The sequence below is a fragment of the Eptatretus burgeri genome, chromosome 4, assembly GCF_056783735.1.
Source record: "Eptatretus burgeri isolate ZD-2024b chromosome 4, Ebu_testis_v1, whole genome shotgun sequence".
NCBI lineage: Eukaryota > Metazoa > Chordata > Myxini > Myxiniformes > Myxinidae > Eptatretus > Eptatretus burgeri.
Window position 1 is genome coordinate 122228300 of NC_140964.1, and position 24078 is coordinate 122252377.

Genomic DNA, 24078 nt, shown 5'->3' on the forward strand with positions numbered 1-24078 from the left:
GCGAGGGCACATATGAAAATTTGAGGGCAAGGCCCAAATTTATAATGGACACCAACACAGGCGACGGGAATCATGGATTTTTAGAACCGATAGTTTTAAAGTGTGAGGCGTTTTTGGAAAACCCCGGGGTATTTTCAGGTTCATGAATGTTAGGGTAGATAGGAGATGCACCCCTTCGCACCACCCATCCCTTCGCTCATTGTAGGCCGCTGGACTCACCTTGGTAGATCGCTGAATTCTGAGGAGGCCATTCTGAGGCTTCGTTGGGCCTCGAGACAGGACGCTAGTCTCTCCCTATTCCCTCCAGAGAGGGAACGTAGGGGTTGGCTCCCCCCCGCCCCCCCCCCCGTAGACAAGGTCTACCCCGTGGCAAGGTAGACTACGGAGTAGGCTAAGTGGACATGATAGGCTAGCCGGACAAAGACAATAAAGGGGGTTAGGGAGACAATTATAAAAGGGAAATAAAAATAAAGAGGGGCAAAATTTTGTTGTGTTGTGTGGCAAATTGAGGGAGTGGGTATGGACAGAGACAGGCAAAGGCGATAGAGTGGGGGGGGGAACAGTAGGCTAGGTCTGAGCCCGCTTTCAGAGCGGCCGGCACCACCGCACTCCCTCCAAACCTGATGGAACCACACCAGAGGCCGGCCAGCTTCACCTGTCGGCCTGTTGTGCTGCAGCCGCCTGTTCTGCATGGACTTGCCTTGCCATGCCTCGTTTATCTGCCTCTGCCATGACCCCATGCCTGCAAGCCCTTGTTTGCGTTTGCCCCTGTGTCCATCCATCACCATGTGCGCCAGGAACATCCAGTTTTGCAAGGACTGCCCTGCAGGCAGCCCATGCATCCATCATGTCCATTTGTTTTGCGACCATCTCCATCTATTCCCCTGCACCAAAGACTTTGCAACGACTTTTGCCTTTCCCCTTTCACAGATTACAAGTCCTGGGCCATGGTTTAGTGTAAATTTATAAGTTAAGGTTAAGTTGAGTGAAAATTGTAAATACGTGAACCCCCGCCTGCAAGTTTGTTTTAGCGCCGGAAATTTTAGTTCAGTTGTCCGAATGAGTCTGAGAGTTTGTTTAGTTAGTTACGCAACGCATTAGGTTATTTATTTTTGGGACACGTTTAAAGAAATGTCGCAGTCAGGGATCCGAAGGTAGAACGTACTTGGGGGAAACTTACACATGCTGGTCACACGAAAATTTGACGACTTGGGACGAGTCTGTAAAAAGGGGGAGGGGGCAGTGTTACAAATTTGGAATTCAATCGCACACAACATACAGGTTTTTTTAGTCAGCTATGTCGATAAGTGCATGTTCCGTAGATAGCTCACCTTCCATTGTTTAAATGTTTTGAAATCGATTAGATGCGCTGCGGATCGATTTAATAGTTAGGGAGCGAACAATGGAGACGTCCCGCCCCCTCTTCTGCAAAGGGGAAGAAGAACCCCGCCATCCCGTGACGTCAACAACTCCCTCCCACCCGTGGTTGAGCGGGGGGTGGATCACGAGGGCATGAGTCACGCCGGGTGCGGGGGAGGGGGTGGGAAGGATAAAGAGGACATCTTTTCTTTGTTCAAAGAGAGTCCCAAAAGAGTTCGTGGGCTGAGTTCGTGAAAGCCCTGTGTATAGAATCCCGAAAGAGTTCGTGGGAGTCCCGTGGTAGGGCTGAGTCCGTAGGAGTCCCGTGGGAGTCCCGTGGTAGGGCTGAGTTCGTGGGAGTCCCGTGGCAGAGTTCGTGTGCTGAGTCCCGTGGGAGGAGTAAGCTTTTTGATTCGGCAGTTGGGGGAGTCGGGAGGAAGCCAGAAGCCAAGAAGCTGCGTGGAAGTCTGGGCGTCGCAAAGGAGACGCGAGCTGGAGGCGCAGCCTTGCCTGCTGTGTCGCGCAAACCGCGCGTTCGTGTGGAGAGAGCCGGAGAGAGCTCGCCTGCCACACGGAAGGCCCGAGCTCGACCACGGCTACTCTTGCTGCCGTGAGGAAGGGGCATCGCGGGTTGCCCAAGCGCGTTCGTGTGGAGAGAGCCGGAGAGAGCTCGCCTGCCACACGGATGACCCGAGCTCGACCGCAGCTACGCTAGCTACTGTGGGGACGGGACGTCGCGGGTCGCCCAAGCGAGACACCACGAGGGTGCAGGTAACCTGCAACGGTCTCGTGGGACTCGTTCGGTCTGCCAAGTCCCACGCCATAAAGACCCAAGAGGTCCAGTCTGACCCCATTGCCTTTGATGGGGTCTTTTTCCTGCTTTTCTTTCGAATGAATGTTGTGGTGCCGAGTCCAGTAAGTAAAACTGTGTAAGTGACTGTACATTACTAATTGCTTATAGAAGGTTGTAGTTCTTTTGTTGTGCTTTTGTTGCTTGTTTAATTGCATCCGTGTTTCATTGTAATAAATGTCCTTGTGTGAATGTAAACCTGCTCGTTTCGTCCATTCCCTCATTGACTGAACATTTCGTGTGTTGGGAGTTAGAAAGCCGTTGGTTTGCCGTAATAGGGGGACATTTGGACCAACGGTTCTCGGCGATTACGCCACTCGGAATCGCGCACGGACAAGCTTGCCTCGGCGGTTTGTTCCGTACGAGTTCCGTCGAGGGTGGAATACCCCGGAAGTTGGATCACGTGGGTATTTAGGTACATTGAAGATTGGCAATCGACCCTACCGCATGTGATCTGCCGATTGGCGTATTTCGATTCTTGTGCAAGGACCCGTCGATCGGAGTTATCCGGGTGGCGATCTATATTCCGGGTGATCGGTCGGGCTGACTCGACTTGCGGCTCTGTTCAGAGCGGTCGGTTGGTGGCCGAACCCCGGCCGGTAACAATACTTTAATGATGCATTCACATTCAAATTGTACATACTTTATTGATGTTCTTACATTCAAATTGTAAACCTTTATTGATGTTCTTACATTCTAAATGTACATACATTCTAATTGAACATACTTTATTGACGTATTCACATTCCAATTGGACTAATTTATTGATTTTATTACATTCCAAATGTGCATACATTCTAATTGTACCTACTTTATTGACGTATTCACATTCTAATTGTCCATACACTATGGATGTTCTTACATTCCAATTGAACATACATTATTGATGTTCTTACTTAAATTCCAATTGTACATACATTATTGATGTTCTTACACTCCAACTGAACATACTTTTTTGATATTCTTACTTACATTCCAATTGTACATACATTGTTGATGTTCTTACATTCCAAATGTACATACATTCTAATTGCACATACTTTATTGACGTATTCACATTCTAATTGTACATACTTTATTGATGTTCTTACTTACATTCCAATTTTACATACATTATTGATGTTCTTACATTCCAATTGTACATACATTATTCATATTCTTACATTCCAAATGTACATGCATTCCAATTGAACATACTTCTCAGGCGTACTTACATTCCAATTGTACAGACTTTATTGATGTTCTTATATTCCAATTGCGCATCCTTGATTGATGTTATTACATTCCAATTGAACATACTTTACAGACGTACTTCCATTCGAATTGCACATACTTTATTGATGTTGTTTCATTCCAAATGTACTTACATTCTTGATGTTCTTACATTCCAAATGTACAGACATTCTCATTGTACCTACTTTATTGACTTATTCACATTCTGATTGTACATACACTATTGCTGTTCTTGCATTCCAATTGTACATACATTGTTGATGTTCTTACATTCCAAATGTACATACATTCTCATTGTACCTACTTTATTGACTTATTCACATTCTGATTATACATACACTATTGCTGTTCTTACATTCTAATTGTACATACTTTATTGATGTTCTTACAATCCAATTGTACAGACTTTATTGATGTTCTTACTTACATTCCAATTGTACATACATTATTGATGTTCTTACATTCCAAATGTACATACATTCCAATTGAACATACTTTATTGACGTATTCACATTCCAATTGGACTAATTTATTGATTTTATTACATTCCAAATGTGCATACATTCTAATTGTACCTACTTTATTGACGTATTCACATTCTAATTGTCCATACACTATGGATGTTCTTACATTCCAATTGAACATACATTATTGATGTTCTTACTTAAATTCCAATTGTACATACATTATTGATGTTCTTACACTCCAACTGAACATACTTTATTGATATTCTTACTTACATTCCAATTGTACATACATTGTTGATGTTCTTACATTCCAAATGTACATACATTCTAATTGCACATACTTTATTGACGTATTCACATTCTAATTGTACATACTTTATTGATGTTCTTACTTACATTCCAATTTTACATACATTATTGATGTTCTTACATTCCAATTGTACATACATTATTCATATTCTTACATTCCAAATGTACATGCATTCCAATTGAACATACTTCTCAGGCGTACTTACATTCCAATTGTACAGACTTTATTGATGTTCTTATATTCCAATTGCGCATCCTTGATTGATGTTATTACATTCCAATTGAACATACTTTACAGACGTACTTCCATTCGAATTGCACATACTTTATTGATGTTGTTTCATTCCAAATGTACTTACATTCTTGATGTTCTTACATTCCAAATGTACAGACATTCTCATTGTACCTACTTTATTGACTTATTCACATTCTGATTATACATACACTATTGCTGTTCTTACATTCCAATTGTACATACATTGTTGATGTTCTTACATTCCAAATGTACATACATTCTCATTGTACCTACTTTATTGACTTATTCACATTCTGATTATACATACACTATTGCTGTTCTTACATTCTAATTGTACATACTTTATTGATGTTCTTACAATCCAATTGTACAGACTTTATTGATGTTCTTACTTACATTCCAATTGTACATACATTATTGATGTTCTTACATTCCAAATGTACATACATTCCAATTGAACATACTTTTCAGACGTACTTACATTCCAATTGTTCATACTTTATTGATGTTCTTACATTCCAATTGTACAGACTTTATTGATGTTCTTACTTACATTCCAATTGTACATACATTTTTGATGTTCTTACATTCCAATTGTACATACATTATTGATGTTCTTACATTCCATATGTACATGCATTCAAATTGTACATACATTATTGATGTTATTACATTCCAAATGTACATACATTCCAATTGTACATACACTATTGATGTTCTTACATTCCAAATGTACATGCATTCCAATTTTACATACATTATTGATGTTATTACATTCCAAGTGTACATACATTCTAATTGCTCCTACTTTGTTGACGTATTCACATTCTAATTGTACATACTTTATCGAGATACTTACATTGCAATTGTACATACTTTATTGATGTTCTTACATTCCAATTGTACAGACGTTATTGATGGTTTACTTACATTCCAATTGTACAGACTTTATTGATGTTCTTATATTCCAATTGCGCATCCTTGATTGATGTTATTACATTCCAATTGAACATACTTTACAGACGTACTTCCATTCGAATTGCACATACTTTATTGATGTTGTTTCATTCCAAATGTACTTACATTCTTGATGTTCTTACATTCCAAATGTACAGACATTCTCATTGTACCTACTTTATTGACTTATTCACATTCTGATTATACATACACTATTGCTGTTCTTACATTCCAATTGTACATACATTGTTGATGTTCTTACATTCCAAATGTACATACATTCTCATTGTACCTACTTTATTGACTTATTCACATTCTGATTATACATACACTATTGCTGTTCTTACATTCTAATTGTACATACTTTATTGATGTTCTTACAATCCAATTGTACAGACTTTATTGATGTTCTTACTTACATTCCAATTGTACATACATTATTGATGTTCTTACATTCCAAATGTACATACATTCCAATTGAACATACTTTTCAGACGTACTTACATTCCAATTGTTCATACTTTATTGATGTTCTTACATTCCAATTGTACAGACTTTATTGATGTTCTTACTTACATTCCAATTGTACATACATTTTTGATGTTCTTACATTCCAATTGTACATACATTATTGATGTTCTTACATTCCATATGTACATGCATTCAAATTGTACATACATTATTGATGTTATTACATTCCAAATGTACATACATTCCAATTGTACATACACTATTGATGTTCTTACATTCCAAATGTACATGCATTCCAATTTTACATACATTATTGATGTTATTACATTCCAAGTGTACATACATTCTAATTGCTCCTACTTTGTTGACGTATTCACATTCTAATTGTACATACTTTATCGAGATACTTACATTGCAATTGTACATACTTTATTGATGTTCTTACATTCCAATTGTACAGACGTTATTGATGGTTTACTTACATTCCAATTGTACATACATTATTGATGTTCTTGCATTCCAATTGCACATACTTTATTGATGTTCGAACATTCCAAATGTACATACTTTATTGATGTATTCACATTCTAATTGTGCATCCTTTTCAAGGTACTTACATTCCAATTGCACATACTTTATTGATGTTCTTACATTCCAAATGTACATACATTCTAATTGCTCCAACTTTATTGACGTATTCGCATTCTAATTGTACATCCTTTATCGAGATACTTACATTCCAATTGTACATACTTTATTGATGTTCTTACATTCCAATTGTACAGACGTTATTGATCGTTTACTTACATTCCAATTGCACATACTTTATTGATGTTCTTACATTCCAATTGTACCTACTTTATTGACGTATTCACATTATATTATAGTACATACTTTATTGATGTTCTTACTTGCATTCCAATTGTACATCCACGATTGATGTTCTTACATTCCAATTGAACACACATTATTGATGTTCTTGCATTCCAATTGTACATACATTGTTGATGTTCTTTCATTCCAATTGTACATACATTGTTGATGCTCTTACATTCCAAATGTACATACATTCTAATTGTACAAACTTTATTGATGTTCTTACATTCAATTGTATATACTTTATTGATGTTCTTGCTTCCATTCCAATTGTACATTCATTATTGATGTTCTTACATTCCAATTGTACATACATTATTGATGTTATCACATTCCAAATGTACATGCATTCCAATTGTATATACATTATTGATGTTATTACATTCCAATTGTCCACACTTTACAGACGTACATACTTTATTGATGTTCTTATATTCCAATTGTACATACCTTATTGATGTTCCAACATTCCAATTGCACATACTTTATTGATGTTCTTACATTCCAAATGGACATACATTCTAATTGTACCTACTTTATTGACGTATTCACATTATATTATTGTACATACTTTATTGATGTTCTTACTTACATTCCAATTGTCCATCCACTGTTGATGTTCTTACATTCCAATTGCACATACATTGTTGATGCTCTTACATTCCAAATGTACATACATTCTAATTGTACAAACTTTATTGATGTTCTTTCATTCAGTTGTATAGACTTTATTGATGTTCTTACTTCCATTCCAATTGTACATTCATTATTGATGTTCTTACATTCCAATTGTACATACATTATTGATGTTGTCACATTCCAAATGTACATGCATTCCAATTATATATACATTATTGATGTTATTGCATTCCAATTGTCCATACTTTACAGACGTACTTACATTCCAATTGTACATACTTTATTGATGTTCTTATATTCTAATTGTACATACCTTATTGATGTTCTTTCATTCCAATTGTACATACTTTATCTTTGTTATTACATTCCAATAGGACATACATTATTGATGTTATTACATTCCAATTGTACATACATTATTGATGTTATTACATTCCAATTGTACATACATTATTGATATTGTTACATTACAATTGTACATACTTTATTGATGTTCTTACATTCCAATTGTACATACTTTACAGATGTACTTACATTCTAATTGTACATACTGTTGCAGGCCGGAGGTCCGGTGGCGAGAGTAACTGCGAGGTGGGGCAAGTTACGTCGTCTCCCACCAGACTCCCGGAATTGTAGGCCGTCGCTCACGGATAATTCCGTGAGGCGGCGAGTCGCTTAACCGACCGTGGACGCCAATACCTCCACCGCATAGCATCGGGTCTTTTTGTCTCGAACCAATTTAACTAATTAACCACGCGGTGTCGTCTACCGGGGAACCACGCCCTCGGTACGTCTTGCCTGAACCGGATCACTCTATCAACTACCAACTACCTTTCTGGTTCGGATGCAGCCGAGCGGACCCGCCAAGAACGTACCGGCTGGGATGAACAGATTATCGGGTATAAAAACCTGGCTAAACTCACATCCGAACCATGCTGGACCAATGAAGGAAAAGACAGAAACTAACTGGGAACATTTCCACAATCATTTATTTACAAGCACTTAAAAAAGAAAGACAGAGCAGACTTACGTGGGAATACAACAGGCAAGATTTACAATGATCAACTAAAAAAGACTTCTGCAGTTCTACTTAAAGACAGCGCCACACACTCAGATGAAAATAAACCCAGATGTTTTGCAAAGGATCCCCGTAGCCAGAGAGGGAGGTGAGCTGAGGTCGCAGTTCTTTTGGGGTACCTGCACGTTGGAGGGAAGGGATGTTCCGTGGTGCGGCACCTGTCAGTGGTCATGCAGCTCGCCCACAGTCACACACATGAGACCGTGTCCATGAAGGAGCCCCGGTGGAGCAGAGCGGAGTCCGAGACGGGGATCAGGGCCGCCGACAGGACCCACAAGAGACCCGGTCAAGATCGGGCACCCTCGAACCAGCGCAACAGATGGGCCGCCAAGGCGAGACCCTCCTTCTTTCTTTGGCAACCCACGACTCCAACCGTCTCACTCAACCACTGTCTCGATCCAACGCTGTTTCTCTTCAACCTCAGACTCCAGCTAACATGGGGGGGCCCACACAGAATTTTCTCTCTACCCTCTCAGGATGGTGCCATAATTTATCTCCCAGCCAAGGACTCTATGCTGAGGATCGCTTTGTAATTTATAGATCTCTCTCAGCGGGGAGGGGCCTTGGTGAAGCCGATGTCACTGTCTGCCCTGATTGGACAGGGCCTCCATGGGTTCGCCCTTTCTGGGCGAGGTTTCGGCCATACCGGGAAGCACACCCACTCCACACGTGCGGACTCGCCAAAAAGGAACTTCTGAAAGAGGATTTTGCCTCGGACAGCGAGTCGCCGGTTAGGCGAGTAGGTGAACAAGTGTTTGTTCAGCCCATGCGAGAGGAAGGTACTGTGGTTCATAATGGATAGGATATAAAGATTTATTAATTTAACTAAAACAACATCGCAACGCACCCCATTGATTTCCCACTAAACACAAGGAGGGATTCTATCTGCACATATACTTAACGGAATAACTGACTTCGGGACAACTGTATGTTTGTATGCATAGGGTTCCGAGAACCGTAACAATACTTTATTGATGTTCTTACATTACAATTGTAGATACTTTATTGATGTTCTTCCCTACTTTATTGATGTTCTTCCCTACTTTATTGATGTTCTTACATTCCAATTGTACATACATTATTGATGTTCTTTCATTCCAATTGTGGATATTTTATTGATGTATTCACATTCTAATTGTACATACTTTATAGACATACTCACATTCTAATTGTACATACTTTATCGACATACTCGCATTCTAATTCTGGTTAAAAAAAATAATGTTGTGGCCTACGTTATCACATTATGTGCACATAGACAGAGAAGCAGACTCCAAATGTAATAACCTTTCCTCTGGCGAGGGTTCATAAATGATCGCACTTATTTTACAGAAAAACTATCCCCCTATCAAATTATTTAGTCTGAAAATCTTAAATGCCCTTTTCCGATACATAGCTAAAAAGTGCTCTGCCAGTATCATTGCATCAATATGTGAACTGATACACTGTATTTACATACACTCGACTTGTAAAATTAAGTTAATTGTTCAACTGTTGATAAGTGAGGAAACACGTCTGACTCATAGAAGTCTCAAGTCGCAGGATGGTGATTTTCAGGAAGTCAGGAAAAATGACTGGGAAAGGAAGAAGCCCCACCCTGTATGCGTGCTCAGGCGAATCATGATCTACCCTTTCAGGCATGCTCTTTGAATTACATGTCTGCATACCATTCGACTCTCAAGAACTTGGGTAATGCTTCCCACATGGTTCTCAAGTAATGCTTTCTAGGTAAATTGGTAATGGTCACAATTATGACATCACAGATAGGCAGATTCACCATTTTCACCATCATTTCATTTGCCACCCTCGGGCCCAGGCCTCACTGGCCTATGCATAAATCTGGCTCTGCCCATGTGTGGTTGCAATCGTATGTCAAATCAACAATGTCGTCTTCTGCGAGAAGGCCAATATTTTTGTATTTTTTCATCTGACTGGACAAAACAGTACTGACCCTTATCTTATGTGATCTTTGTGTGCAAATGACCTTTATATAGCAACAGTTTACAATTTTCCCCATGTGTTTTCACTGTGAAATCGAAGTCAGAGCAGACTGCAAATATCAGGGGTGGGGGGTGGGGGGGGGTTTCAGAATACAATGTTAGCATGTATGCTCTGCTTGCAAGTTTCCCTATTGGAATGTACAAAAAAAAAGTCATAAAGTCTCATAATAATCTCAGGCAGCAGTTCCAAACCCCAATTGATTGAAGCAAGTTTTGGAAATGTTTGCTTTATTCTCTTTATCAACAGAACCTTCAAATTATACAGCAATATACAAAATACTTTGCATCACATTGCAGTTCCTATAAAGTGTAAAGAAATGAAAACAATCAGAAAAACAATACAAGGGATTGAAAAAAATAAAATCCAACACTGCAGGAGGAAAATGCTAAATGATTTGGAAGGAGACAAATCCAGCAGTGAAAAAAAAACAAAACACCTCCAGAGATGAAGAAAAAAAAAGGTCTATTACTACTTTTATGGCCCCAATTATTCCCACAATGTTTTTGGCCCAAGCCTTTCAACGAACTGGCTTGACGGGCCTGATTTTCAACTGAATGTGGCAAAAGTTTGGAATCTGTTCAGGGTTCCAGCGATAACTTGCCAACTCGTCACAGAAGACACAGAGGGGTATTTAACATCCACCAACTAATGCAGGCAGATGAGACACCCAGCACGTCTATCTGAGGGATGGTTTGTGATGTCACAGCCTTGTAAATTGCAAAGTTAAAAAAAAAAATCAGCATTTTAGAGTCAGAATGGTCATCAAATCCAGGCTCGGTAGTTCAGAGGTAAGACCCCTGCCCCACCCTCTCAGGCAGACAGAAAAAGTGATTAAAAGAAAATTTAAAATAAAAATTTTTTGAAGATTATTTTATGATTCTTAAAATTCAAGTAATTGGGTTGCTAATCAGAGGCAAGCAACAGAAGATGCAGACAGTAATAAGGAGCAGTGTATCCAGTCCCAACACCAAGTTACCTCTACTCGGTAAATTCCAATGTGGTAAACTAACTGTTTTAATCTTCAAAAACACTCTTGCAACTACCTCACTTTATGATACCTGTTGAAATGTGTCAAACAAACTAGTAAACAGTCTTCTTTGCTGTTTCATAAGAAATGAAAGGTCCAATTTATATTTTTTATGAAAGAGGGAAGCAGGTGGTTGGGGGGGGGGTGTGTCGGAGAGGGCAAAGTGAAAATTGGAGAAATAGAGGATGGAACAAAAGGCTTAATTAAAGGTGCATTTGGGTGGAGAGTGCAGTAAGTCACGTGTTGGTAAGGCCTAAGTCACATTTGCCACGGCGGCCGTGGGGTCCACAAAATCTACGGCCACGAGCAATTATAGGGCGGCCGCAGTATTTCCACGGTCACACAATGTAGCAGTCACATATGTTTTTATTTTTCGGGTAGCCGCACGGCGTATTTATAAATTGTGGAGACCGAAAACGTAGGGGTGCTGTACGGTCTTTGATTTGATGTCGCACGGTGACCTAAGGGCGTTCCTGTGGCGGCCATAGAATTTTCAAGGCAGACGCAAGGTGCCCGCAAGGCGACCGCAGGGGGACCGCGGGGGGGCCCTAAGGCGAACGTGCGGCCAGACAGACGGTAACGAGTGGGTTCATTTTTTTTTTTTTACCATTTCTTTTGTTTCGGCTTGTCGAATTGCTACGGTGAACGTAGAAATGAAAAAAAGTTATAAGTCCGCGTTATAATTCCACGGCGACCCCTACGGCCTGTAAAAGATAGCCATACAGTGTAGGGCCACCCTGAGGCCACCGCAGAAACTCTGCGGCCGCCGCACGTTTCTGTCAATTCTGAGGGCGTACGGCTGCGTATCCTCACCGTAGAGCAAATGTGACTTCGGCCTAAGCTGAGATGATGAGGGAGTGAGAAGAGAGATGGGTGAGAAAGGTGGGAAAAAGCAAAATAAATGAAAAGTAATGGAACTAACATAAGGCTGGACGAGTGAAAGGTAGGGAGCGGTGGAAAGCAAGAAAATGCAGAAAAACAAAGAAATGTTGAAAAGAGGAACGACTTCAACATTATTTCCCTCATTCTTCCATTCAAGGCATTTGCTTGCAAATAAATAACACAGGTAACATGACCACATATAAGTAGTAAAATAAACTGGCGGTCTTTCATAATAAGCAGGTTAACCAAAGTGGTTGTTTAAACCGCTGCTTATCAACATTCCTGCTGAGCTGACACTTACCCTTATGTAGTTTGATTGCTTACCTTTATCATTGCCATCAAGCACAGGTATTACTGTATCTTCACAAATCTAATGTACCTGAAAGTTACACTCATTGGTGCACAGGATCTCAAGGCATCATATACACAGCATGTATATTGAAGAACAACTTTCATTTGTCGATCATTCTACATTCAGCAATGTCGGATCATAATCTAAATAGCACATATACTTGACATCAGGTTTCTGGAGTTGTTGCATGTTGTGCATCTTTAGTTTGTAGTCAATAAAACAATATATTTATTTTTTTAAAATGGCATTCGACTCAAAATACAATCTTTACACAGACAAAACTATGTTCTACTTCATTTAACCATTATTCTTATTCCCTCTTTTCATCTTTGACACCGATACACTTGCTCCAACTTTGATGAGAGAAATACAAAAAAGAAAATCTTCATGTGTCCGTTAAAAAAAAAAAACTCTCCTTTTCTTTCTTCACGACTACAAAGACGTGAAAACATCCACATGAGGATCTTCTGTTGCAAATCAAACACAAGAGAGGGACTCTTCATCATCTTTCTTTGACATTTCTGTTCTACTTTCCCTGGTTTTTTGTCTCAAGCCCACAGTTGCAAGGCGTGGGATTGAAGCTAGGACTGCTGCTCCCAGCAAAGGTGGAACACCGGCAAGATAAAATGCCAAGTCGTATGAACCCAATTTATCTCTCAGCATTCCTAGGAACAAAAAAAACCATTATGATAGTTTGAAAAAGATATGTAAAACAATCAAGACAAAAAAGCAGATTTTTCATTCCATCAAAGATGGCTACGGATTCCAAATTCTGGTTTTGTTCTCAAATTGCACCATTGTGATTCAATAATTAAGACAATAATACCCCAGTTCATAGTATAAACTCTTAGATGGGATTTAATCTGAAGTTTATGGTCAACTATCATGACAAATAAACACTATAATAGGGCATCAACTGCTTGCACAAGGATGCCATTCTATCCAAAAAGCACATTCAACTGGAGTGTAAAGGGCACCAAAAGCTAATGCACGGATAACCTGGAGGGCATCACTGCAGAAAATAAATAAAGACACTCATGTGCCTTTAGTGTAATTTTAGGTTGAAACCAACAAACGACATGAGATATAAGGGTGACAGTATAAGAAATATCTAATAATTTCACTGCAGCACAACCCAGGCAAAAATATCATTCCTTTCCTGTTGTAATTCTCTGCAGACTACTGTTGTATGACCTGTTACCAATGATAGTATATAAGAGTACAACTCTCATATACCAGAGTTCTATCTGTAGCATTTTTGCCTGGAAACGTAAGCTTCTTCGTTCTCTTGAAGTTTGTTCACTTTCTCAGTATTCTGTCTTGCCAATACTCTACAATTGCTCGACCCTCATCATTTGACAAAATAACAATGCAGTACTTGAATAATCATTTGCCCTTGTTTGTCTTCTATCTGCTTAGAAATCAGACATCACTGTAAATTGTTTGATTATAATATTGGTAATTACTCTATATTGATCGTGGTGCTATCCTTTTTCATCAGCAAGTAAAGGTCCCTCTCGGTTGTGCTGAGTCTTTATCACAAGCTTTTCTCATCTCATGACGAATCATATTCTTCTCGATTCTTCCATCTTCGATAATGGTGATTACAATATTGGTGATTGTGCCGCAGCCCTAACCCTAACCCGAAGAGCCCAGTAAACAATTGCAGGATCACGCAAAACGGTGCCAATTTCCGACATTGCAATACAGGCGTTTGTTTAGTTACCAAGCAGCTAGTTAGCACTTGCCAAGCCAGCCGTTCCTTATCAATGGCTTCTCGTGTCGTGCTGTGAATTTGCCCGCATGATGGAACAAGATGCCAGTCATTGACAGTTGGGCTTCATCGTGTGAGACCAGCCTCGAAGCCTCGTATTGTGCCATTCTGGGTGAGCGAGTCTGGCATTCTGCAGAGGAGCAGCATCAACCGCCCCAATCGTGATGAGGAACTTTCATGACAGCTTGTGGGCTCTCTTGACAAAGAGACTATCCGCACAAATTACCTCCCATATGCTTCCCGCAAGGAGAGAGGTTTGGCGCCATTTTGGGCGCGGTTTCCATCCATGCAGGATGACGCAGTTCGACCCCAACGCTCATAAAATATCACTTCTCGACCCGAAGCCAAGTGCCAGAAGGAAGGAGGGATTTTTGTTTTGCTTTATCTTTTCCCCTTGTCTGTTTTTGTGTCTGAGTGCGGAGGTGCCTCAAATAGAAATTTAGATTTAAGTTACCTTACATGTTGAATTATTGCCATTATAACCGTTTGATTTCACTGAACAACAAATTTCAAAAATTTTTTTTTACTGGAGATGTGTAAAGTGATTAAGACTAATTTGGGTACGCTGATTTCAAAAATCATAACCGTTTTGCTGTATCACGTCAGGATTTTCAGGAACAGAAATATTCCCATTGCCTAGAAGTCAGGATTTCAATGAAATTTACATATGTCTTTAACATGTCGAGTTCGTACAATTGTTGTTAACTTGTGTTATATTTCTTTCTTTCAGATAAAGATGAGTAGGCGTTCCTGTACCAATCATCCTGACAACTTCTGTTATGTCTGTGGTCGGTATACCAAAAAAGATCAACAGCGAAGTATATCTACAGCAGTGAAAATGAAGGCCGCCTACTTTCACTACTTCGGGTGTAAGGTGGGGGACCAAGAACAGAGCTGGGCACCACACATCTGCTGCACAAGCTGTCACACAACCTTGACTCAGTGGTTGGTGGGCAAGCGCGCGAGCATGCCATTTGCGGTGCCCATGATATGGCATGAGCCGCAGAATCATCATGATGATTGTTATTTCTGCTGCACAAGCATCGCCGGCTTCAAAAAGAAGAATAAAGGTCACATCAAGTACGCTGACTGCGTCTCTGCTCGTAAACCTGTGCCTCATGATGACGAGAACCCCGTTCCAACACCTCCAGCTGATCAGAACATAGCTATAAGCAGTGGTGAAGAGGATGGTGATGATGAACCTTTTGAACCCGACACTCAAGAATCACACCTTGTGAACCAGGGAGACTTAAATGATCTTGTAAGAGATCTCTCGCTGTCAAAGGCGAAGGCAGAGCTGCTTGGATCAAGGCTGCAGCAGTGGAATCTACTTGAACCTAACACCAAGATATCCTTGTTCAGAGCACGTCACAGAGACATGGCTGAGTTCTTTGAGATGGAAGACACGATGACATTCTGCAGTGCCATCAACGGTCTGTTGAAAGAACTTGGGTGTGATCACGATCCTGCAGACTGGCGCCTCTTCATCGACTCGGGGAAGAACAGCTTGAAGGCTGTTTTGCTCCACAATGGCAACGAGAAACCATCAGTCCCACTGGCTCACGCGTTCGGCATGACAGAGACCTATGAGACTATGCGGCAGCTGCTTGATTCCATCAAGTACAATGACTTCAACTGGCACATCTGCGGAGACTTGAAAGTGGTGGCGCTGTTGTTAGGGCTGCAGTCAGGCTACACGAAATACATGTGCTTCCTTTGTCTCTGGGATAGCAGAGACGACAAGAATCACTGGACGAAGAAAGATTGGGAAGAGCGAAAAGAGCATGTACCTGGTCGACACAACGTGAAGCATGTCGCCCTTGTCGACCCAGCCAAGGTTTTCCTTCCACCACTCCACATAAAGCTCGGCTTGATGAAAAGTTTTGTACGGGCAATGGATCTGAATGGGCGTGGGTTTTTCCTCAAGGAAAAGTTTGGCAACACCTTGTCGGAGGCCAAGATCAAGGCTGGTGTCTTTGTTGGACCGCAAATCCGACAGATTATGAAGGACGAAACCTTTCCGACAACTCTAAACCCCAAAGAGCTGGCAGCGTGGAGGAGCTTCAAAGCTGTGACGGACAACTTCTTGGGGAACGAGCGCGCGGACAACTATGAAGAAATAGTGCAGCAGCTGCTGGAGTCCTTCAGGAAACTTGGCTCCAGGATGTCCCTGAAAATCCATTTCCTACACCAGCACCTGAACTTCTTCCCTGACAACTTGGGAGCAGTCTCGGACGAGCACGGCGAGCGATTCCACCAAGAGATTTCACTCATGGAGACGCGTTACCAAGGGCGGCACAACCCGAACATGATGGGCGATTTCTGCTGGTTCCTGCATCGTGAAACTGACACAGAGCAGCACAAACGCAAAGCCAAATGCCTAAAGCATTTTTAATTACATTCTAGTGGAGTTTTTCTGTAATTTCTATAATTTTGAAGCATTCATGATGAAATAAATGAATAAATGAATTTTTGTAAATTTCATTGAAATCCTGACTTCTAGGCAATGGGAATATTTCTGTTACTGAAAATCCTGACCGTGATACAGCAAAACGGTTATGATTTTTGAAATCAGCGTACCCAAATTAGTCTAAAGCACTTTACACATCTCCAGTAAAAATTTTTTGTTGTTCAGTGCTTTCTGTTAATTAAATCAATATTTATTTAATTTGCTGGTGTCCGTGTATCTGTTGTGGGTTCGAGTACAACCCGTGTGCCTCCGTCCTTTGCTGCCCTTTCTTTCTCCAGCATACCATAATCTCCAAGAATCTTGGCTGTAAGCCTCCAATCGAAGGGAAATCGTTTGGCCATCCGTCCAAGTAGGGGCGAACCCTCTGGACAAGACAATAAAAATATATACAAATACTGAACCAGTTAAAAGTTTGGACACACCGACTCATTCAAGAGTTTTTCTTCATTTTTTTTTTACTATTTTCTTCATTTTAGAATAATAGTGAAGACATCACAACTATGAAATAACACATGTGGAATTATGTAGTAACAAAAAGTGTCAAACAAATAAAAATATATTTTATATTTTAGATTCTTCAAAGTGAGCCTGGTGTTGGCGCAGTGGTTAGGGCAGCGGCTTGGGATCCAAAAGTTCCTGAGTTCAAGCCCCGTTGGGCCACTGAATTAATACACCAGGGGGTTGACTCAGCCTGTCATCCTTCCGAGGTCAGCGAAATGAGTACCAGTATACTGGGCCGGTGTATACCCCGGTTAAAATAGGTGTACCATATCCCTGTGTCGTAAGAGGCGACCAGGGTTGCGTCAGGAAGGGCATCCGGCGTAAAACATGTGCCAAATCACTATGCGGATCATACAGATGATCCGCTGTGGCGACCCCTAACGGGAGCAGCCGAAAGAAGAAGAAGAAGAGATTCTTCAAAGTAGCTACCCTTTGCCTTGATGACAGCTTTGATGACAGCACACTCTTGGCATTCTCTCAACCAGCTTCATGAAGTAGTTACCTGGAATGCTTTTCCAACAGTCTTGAAGGAGTTCCCACATATGCTGAGCACTTGTTGGCTGCCTTTCCTTCACTCTGTGGTCCAACTCTCCCAAACCATCTCAATTGGGTTTAGGTCGGGTGATTGTGGAGGCCAAGTCATCTGATGCAGCACTCCATCACTCTCCTTCTTGGTCAAATAGCCCTAAAAAAAACCTGGAGGTGTGTTTTTGGGTCATTGTCCTGTTGAAAAACAAATGATGGTCCCACTAAGCGCAAACCATATGGGATGGCGTATCGTTGCAGAATGCTGTGGGAGCCATGCTGGGTAGGTACGTGTGCCTTGAATTATAAATAAATTGTCGAATGTCACCAGCAAAGCACTCCCACACCATCGTACATCCTCCTCCATGCTTCACGGTGGGAAACACACCTGCAGACATCATCAATTCACCTTCTCTGCGTCTCACAAAGACACGACGGTTGAAACCAAAAATCTCAAATTCGGACTCATCAGACCAAAGGACAGATTTCCACTGGTCTAATGTCCATTGCTCATGTTTCTAGGCCCAAGCAAGTCTCTTCTTATTGGTCTCCTTCGGGAGTGGTTTCTTTGCAGCAATTCGACCATGAAGGCGTGATTCATGCAATCTCCTCTGAACAGTTGATGTTCAGATGTGTCTGTTACTTGAACTCTGTGAAGTATTTACTTGGGCTGCAATCTGAGGTGCAGTTAATTGGTGATTTCTGAGGCTGGTAACTCCAAGAAACTTATCCTCTGCAGTGGAGGTAACCATGGGTCTTCCTTTCATGTAGTGGTTTTCATGAAAGCCAGTTTTATCAGAGCTTGATGGTTTTTGCGACTGCACTTGAAGAAACTTTCAAAGTTCTTGAAATTTTTCGGATTGACTGACGTTCATGTCTTAAAGTTATGATGGACTGTCATTTTTTCTTTGCTTAGTTGAGTTGTTCTTGCCATAATATGGACGACTACAATAAAGCCAAAATAATGGTCTTTGACCAAATAGGGCTATTTACTGCATACCAACCCCACCTTGTCACACCACTGATTACCACTGATTGGTCATACCACATACCACACCATGTCATACCACTGCATACCAACCCCACTGATTGGCTCAAACACATTAAGAAGGAAAGAAATTCCACAAATTAACTTTTAACAAGGCACACCTGTTTATGGAAAAGCATTCCAGGTGACTACCTCATGAAGCTGGTTGAGAGAATGCCAAGAGTGTGCGAAGCTGTCATCAAGACAAAGGACATCATCAAGACATGTCATCAAGACATCAAGACAAAGCTGTCATCAAGATTCTACTTTGCAGAATCGAAAATATGAAATATATTTTGATTTGTTTGTTTAACACTTTTTGGTTATGACATAAGTCCATATTTATTATTTCATTGATGTGATGTCTTCACGTGTGGTGGTGGTGGTAGTATGGCAGCTTAGCTGCCGGAGAAGCTATCATTTCTTGAAGTGTGACTGTGTCGCTGATGCAGTGCCCCTCCACCAGTACACACACTGGAACTGGTACTCATTTCGCTGACCTCGGAAGGATGACAGGCTGAGTCAACCCCCTGGTGTTTTAATTCAGCGGCCGACGGGGATTGAACTCAGGACCCTAGGATCCCAAGCCGCCACCCTAACCACTGAGCCAACACCAGGCTATTCTTCACGATTATTCTACAATGTAGAAAACATTAAAAAATAAGGAAAAACCCTTGAATGAGTAGATATGTCCATACTTTTGAATGGTACTGTATGATATATATATATATACATATATATATATATATATATATATATATATAAATAAATATATATACATATATATATATATATATAAATATATATACATATATATAAATATATATATATATATAAATATATATATATAAATATATATATAGATGTGTGCGTATATAAATATATATATAGATGTGTGCGTATATATATATATATATATATATATATATATATATATATATATATATATATATATATATATATATATATATATATATATATATATATATATATATATATATATATATATATATATATATATATATATATATATATATATATATATATATATATATATATACAGCTGTGGAAAAGTGTGGAGGTGAGAGTTGGAACCCTGAATGTTGGGACGATGACTGCCAAAGGGCGAGAATTGGCTGATATGATGGAGAGAAGAAAGGTGGACATACTGTGTGTACAAGAGACCAAGTGGATGGGGAGTAAGGCTCGGAGCATTGGAGGTGATTTCAAACTGTTCTACCATGGTGTGGATGGGAGGAGAAATGGTGTCGGGGTAATCCTGAAGGAAGATTATGTCAAGAGGGTATTGGAGGTGAGGAGAGTGTCTGACCGAGTGATGAGTGTGAAGTTGGAAATTGAAGGGGTGATGATGAATGTCATCAGTGCATATGCCCCACAAATGGGGTGTGAGATGGAGTATAAAGAAGATTTCTGGAGTGAGTTCGATGAAGTGGTGGAGAGTGTATCCAAGGATGAAAGAGTGGTGATTGGAGCAGATTTCAATGGGCATGTTGGGGAAGGGAATAAAGAGGATGACGAGGTGATGGGTAGGTACAGTCTCAGCAAGAGGAATGTGGAAGGGCAAATGGTGGAAGAGTTTGCAAAAATAATGGAAATGGCAGTGGTAAATACGTATTTCAAGAAGAAGGAGGAACACAGGGTGACGTACAAGAGTGGAGGAAAGTGCACACAGGTGGATTACATCTTAAGCATGAGATGCAACCTGAAAGAGATTAGACACTGTAAGGTGGTGGCAGGGGAGAGTGTAGCTCGACAGCATCGATTGGTGGTCTGGAGGATGATTTTGGAGGTGAGGTTGAGGAAGAGAGTGAGGGCTGAACCAAGGACCAGATGGTGGAAGCTGAAGGAGGAAGACTGTTGCGTGGAATTTAGGGAGGAGGTGAGACAGGTGTTGGATGGTGGTAAAGATGGGTGGGATGATTGCGCAAGTACAGCAGAACTGGTGAGGGAGATAGCTAGGAAGGTACTTGGTGTGACATCTGGACAGAGGAAGGAAGATAAGGAGACTTCGTGGTGGAATGAGGAAGTACAGGAAAGTAAAAGGAAGAAGGGGTTGGCGAAAAAGAAGTGGGATAGTCAGAGAGATGAAGAAAGTAGGCAGGAGTACAAGAACTGGCGGCGAAAGGCATAGAGAGAGGTGGCAAAGGCCAAGGAAAAGCCATATGATGAGCTGCATGAGAAGTTGGATACAAAAGAAGGGGAAAAGGATTTATACCGATTGGCAAGACAGAGGGACCGAGCTGGGAAGGATGTGCTGCAGGTTAGGGTGATAAAGGACGCAAATGGGAATGTGCTGACAAGCGAGGAGAGTGTGTTGAGAAGGTGGATGGAGTACTTTGAGGAGCTCATGAATGAAGAAAATGAGAGAGAGAGAGAAGGTTGGAAGAGGTGGAGATGGTGAATCAGGAAGTGGGCTCGATCAGTAAGGATGAAGTGAGGACTGCTATGAAGAAGATGAAAAGTGGAAAGGCGGTTGGCCTCGATGACATACCAGTGGAGGCATGGAAGTGCTTCGGAGAGATGGCAGTGGAGTTTTTAACCAGATTGTTTAATAAAATCTTGGAAAGTGAGAGGATGCCTGAGGAGTGGAGAGGAAGTGTACTGGTTCCGATTTTTAAGAACAAGGGTGATGTGCAGAGCTGTGGTAATTACAGAGGTATGAAGTTGTTAAGCCACACCATTAAGTTGTGGGAAAGAGTAGTGGAAGCTTGGTTGAGAAGAGAGTTGATGATTTGTGAGCAGCAATATGGCTTTATTCCAGGAAAGAGCACCACTGATGCGATGTTTGCTTTGAGAATGTTGATGGAGAAGTATAGGGAAGGCCAGAAGGAATTACATTGTGTGTTTGTGGATTTGGAGAAAGCTTACGATAGGGTGCCAAGAGAGGAGTTGTGGCATTGTATGAGGAAGTCGGGAGTTGTAGAGAAGTATGTGAGGATGGTGCAGGATATGTATGAGGACAGTGTGACAGCGGTGAGGTGTGCGGTAGGAATGACGGACCGGTTTAAGGTAAAAGTGGGATTGCACCAAGGATCGACTCTGAGCCCTTTCCTGTTTGCAATGGTGATGGACAGGTTGACGGACGAGATCAGACTGGAGTCTCCATGGACTATGATGTTTGCGGATGACATCATGATCTGTAGGGAGAGTAGGGAGCAGGCTGAGGCAAGCCTTGAGAGGTGCAGGTACGCACTTGAGAGAAGGGGAATGATAGTCAGTGGGAGTAAGACGGAGTACATGTGCGTAAATTAGAGGGAGGGTGGTGGTATGGTGCGGTTACAAGGAGTTGAAGTGGGGAAGGTGGATGGGTTTAAATACTTGGGATCAACTGTACAAAGTAACGGAGAGTGTGGTAGAAAAGTGAAAAAGAGAGTGCAGGCAGGATGGAGTGGATGGAGAAGAGTTGCAGGAGTGATTTGTGACAGAAGGGTAGCTGCAAGAGTGAAGGGGAAAGTATATAAGACGGTAGTGAGACCAGCTATGTTGTATGGTTTGGAGGTGGTGGCACTAACAAAAAGACAGGAAGCGGAGCTGGGGGTGGCAGAGTTAAAGATGCTGCGATTCTCGTTGGGAGTGACGAGGGTGGATCGGATAAGAAATGAGTATATTAGAGGGACAGCGCAGGTAGGACCGTTTGGAGACAAAGTGAGAGAGGCGAGATTGAGATGGTTTGGACATGTGCACAGGAGGGAAGTGGAGTATATCGGGAGAAGGATGCTGAGGATGGAGCCGCCAGGTAGGAGGAGAAGAGGAAGGCCAAAGAAGAGGTTCATGGATGCAGTGAGGGCGGACATGCAGGTGGTTGGAGTGTCAATGGAAGATGTGGAGGATAGAGCGAAATGGAGAAGGATGATCCGCTGTGGCAACCCCTCACGGCAGTAGCCGAAAGAAGAAGAAGAAGATATAAGTGTGTGCGTATATGTATATATATGTATATATATATATATATATATATATATATATATATATATATATATATATATATATATATATACATACATACATACATACATACATACATACATACATACATACATACATACATACATCGCTGTGGGAAAAAAATGAGACCACTCCAAAAAATTTTTAAATCAGCATCGCAACATGTATGGCAGCCATTCCATTCCAGTGTCTGTTGAATTCCAACACAGGAACACCTCATTCTACTCAGTGAGGTACTGATTAGGTGATCACCTGAACGGAATCTTATTTAACAAGGAAAAGTATAAAAACCACTGCTATCCTCTTGAAAAAAACCTAGTGGTCATCACTATCCTCTTGCAATAGGACCAGCTGGATGGCAAAAACAGTGCTAGTTGTACCTCAAAAGTAATTGGAATCAAAAAAATAACTATGGACCATGCCAAAAGAGTTGAAAAGAAAAGTTTTGAGTGAGGAAAATAAGGGTTCAACTCTGGCTTTACTGGCAGAGTGATACAGTGAGCGTCACGTTGCTTCCATCCTTAAAATTTCAAAGATGGCGGTTCATAAGAACAAGGTCAAGCAGCAGACATTGGGGACAACAAAGCTACAGACTGGCAGAGGGCGAAAACGACTTTCCACTGACCGGGATGACCGCCAACTCATTCGAATGTTACTCAACAACCGTAGGATGACATCAAGTGACCTACAAAAGAATGGCAAACGGCAGCTGGGGTGAAGTGTATGGCGAGGACGGTTCGAAATAGGCTCCTAGGGGCAGGGCTGAAGTCGTGCAAAGTCAGAAAAAAGCCCTTCATCAATGAGAAGCAAAGAAGAGCCAGGCTGAGGTTTGCAAAAGACCATAAGGATTGGACCGTAGAGGACTGGAGTAAGGTCATCTTTTCTGATGAGTCTAATTTTCAGCTTTGCCCAACACCTGGTCGTCTAATGGTTCGACGGAGACCTGGAGAGGCCTACAAGCCACAGTGTCTCGCACCCACTGTGAAATTTGGTGGAGGATCGGTGATGATCAGGGGGTGCTTCAGCAAGGCTGGAATCGGGCAGATTTGTCTTTGTGAAGG

At 41.2% G+C, this 24078-nt stretch overlaps 1 protein-coding gene across 1 annotated transcript in view; it reads right to left on the minus strand.

The window, feature by feature from the left end:
• Nucleotides 1–10706: 10706 nt before the first annotated feature.
• SLC16A10 (solute carrier family 16 member 10) overlaps nucleotides 10707–24078 on the minus strand; it is a 99582-nt gene continuing 86210 nt past the window's right edge. Inside the window, exon 8 of the mRNA XM_085879928.1 lies at nucleotides 10707–13422. Coding sequence (XP_085736054.1) covers nucleotides 13235–13422 — 188 coding nt within the window. The 3' untranslated portion in view covers nucleotides 10707–13234. The remainder of the gene's footprint in view (nucleotides 13423–24078) is intronic.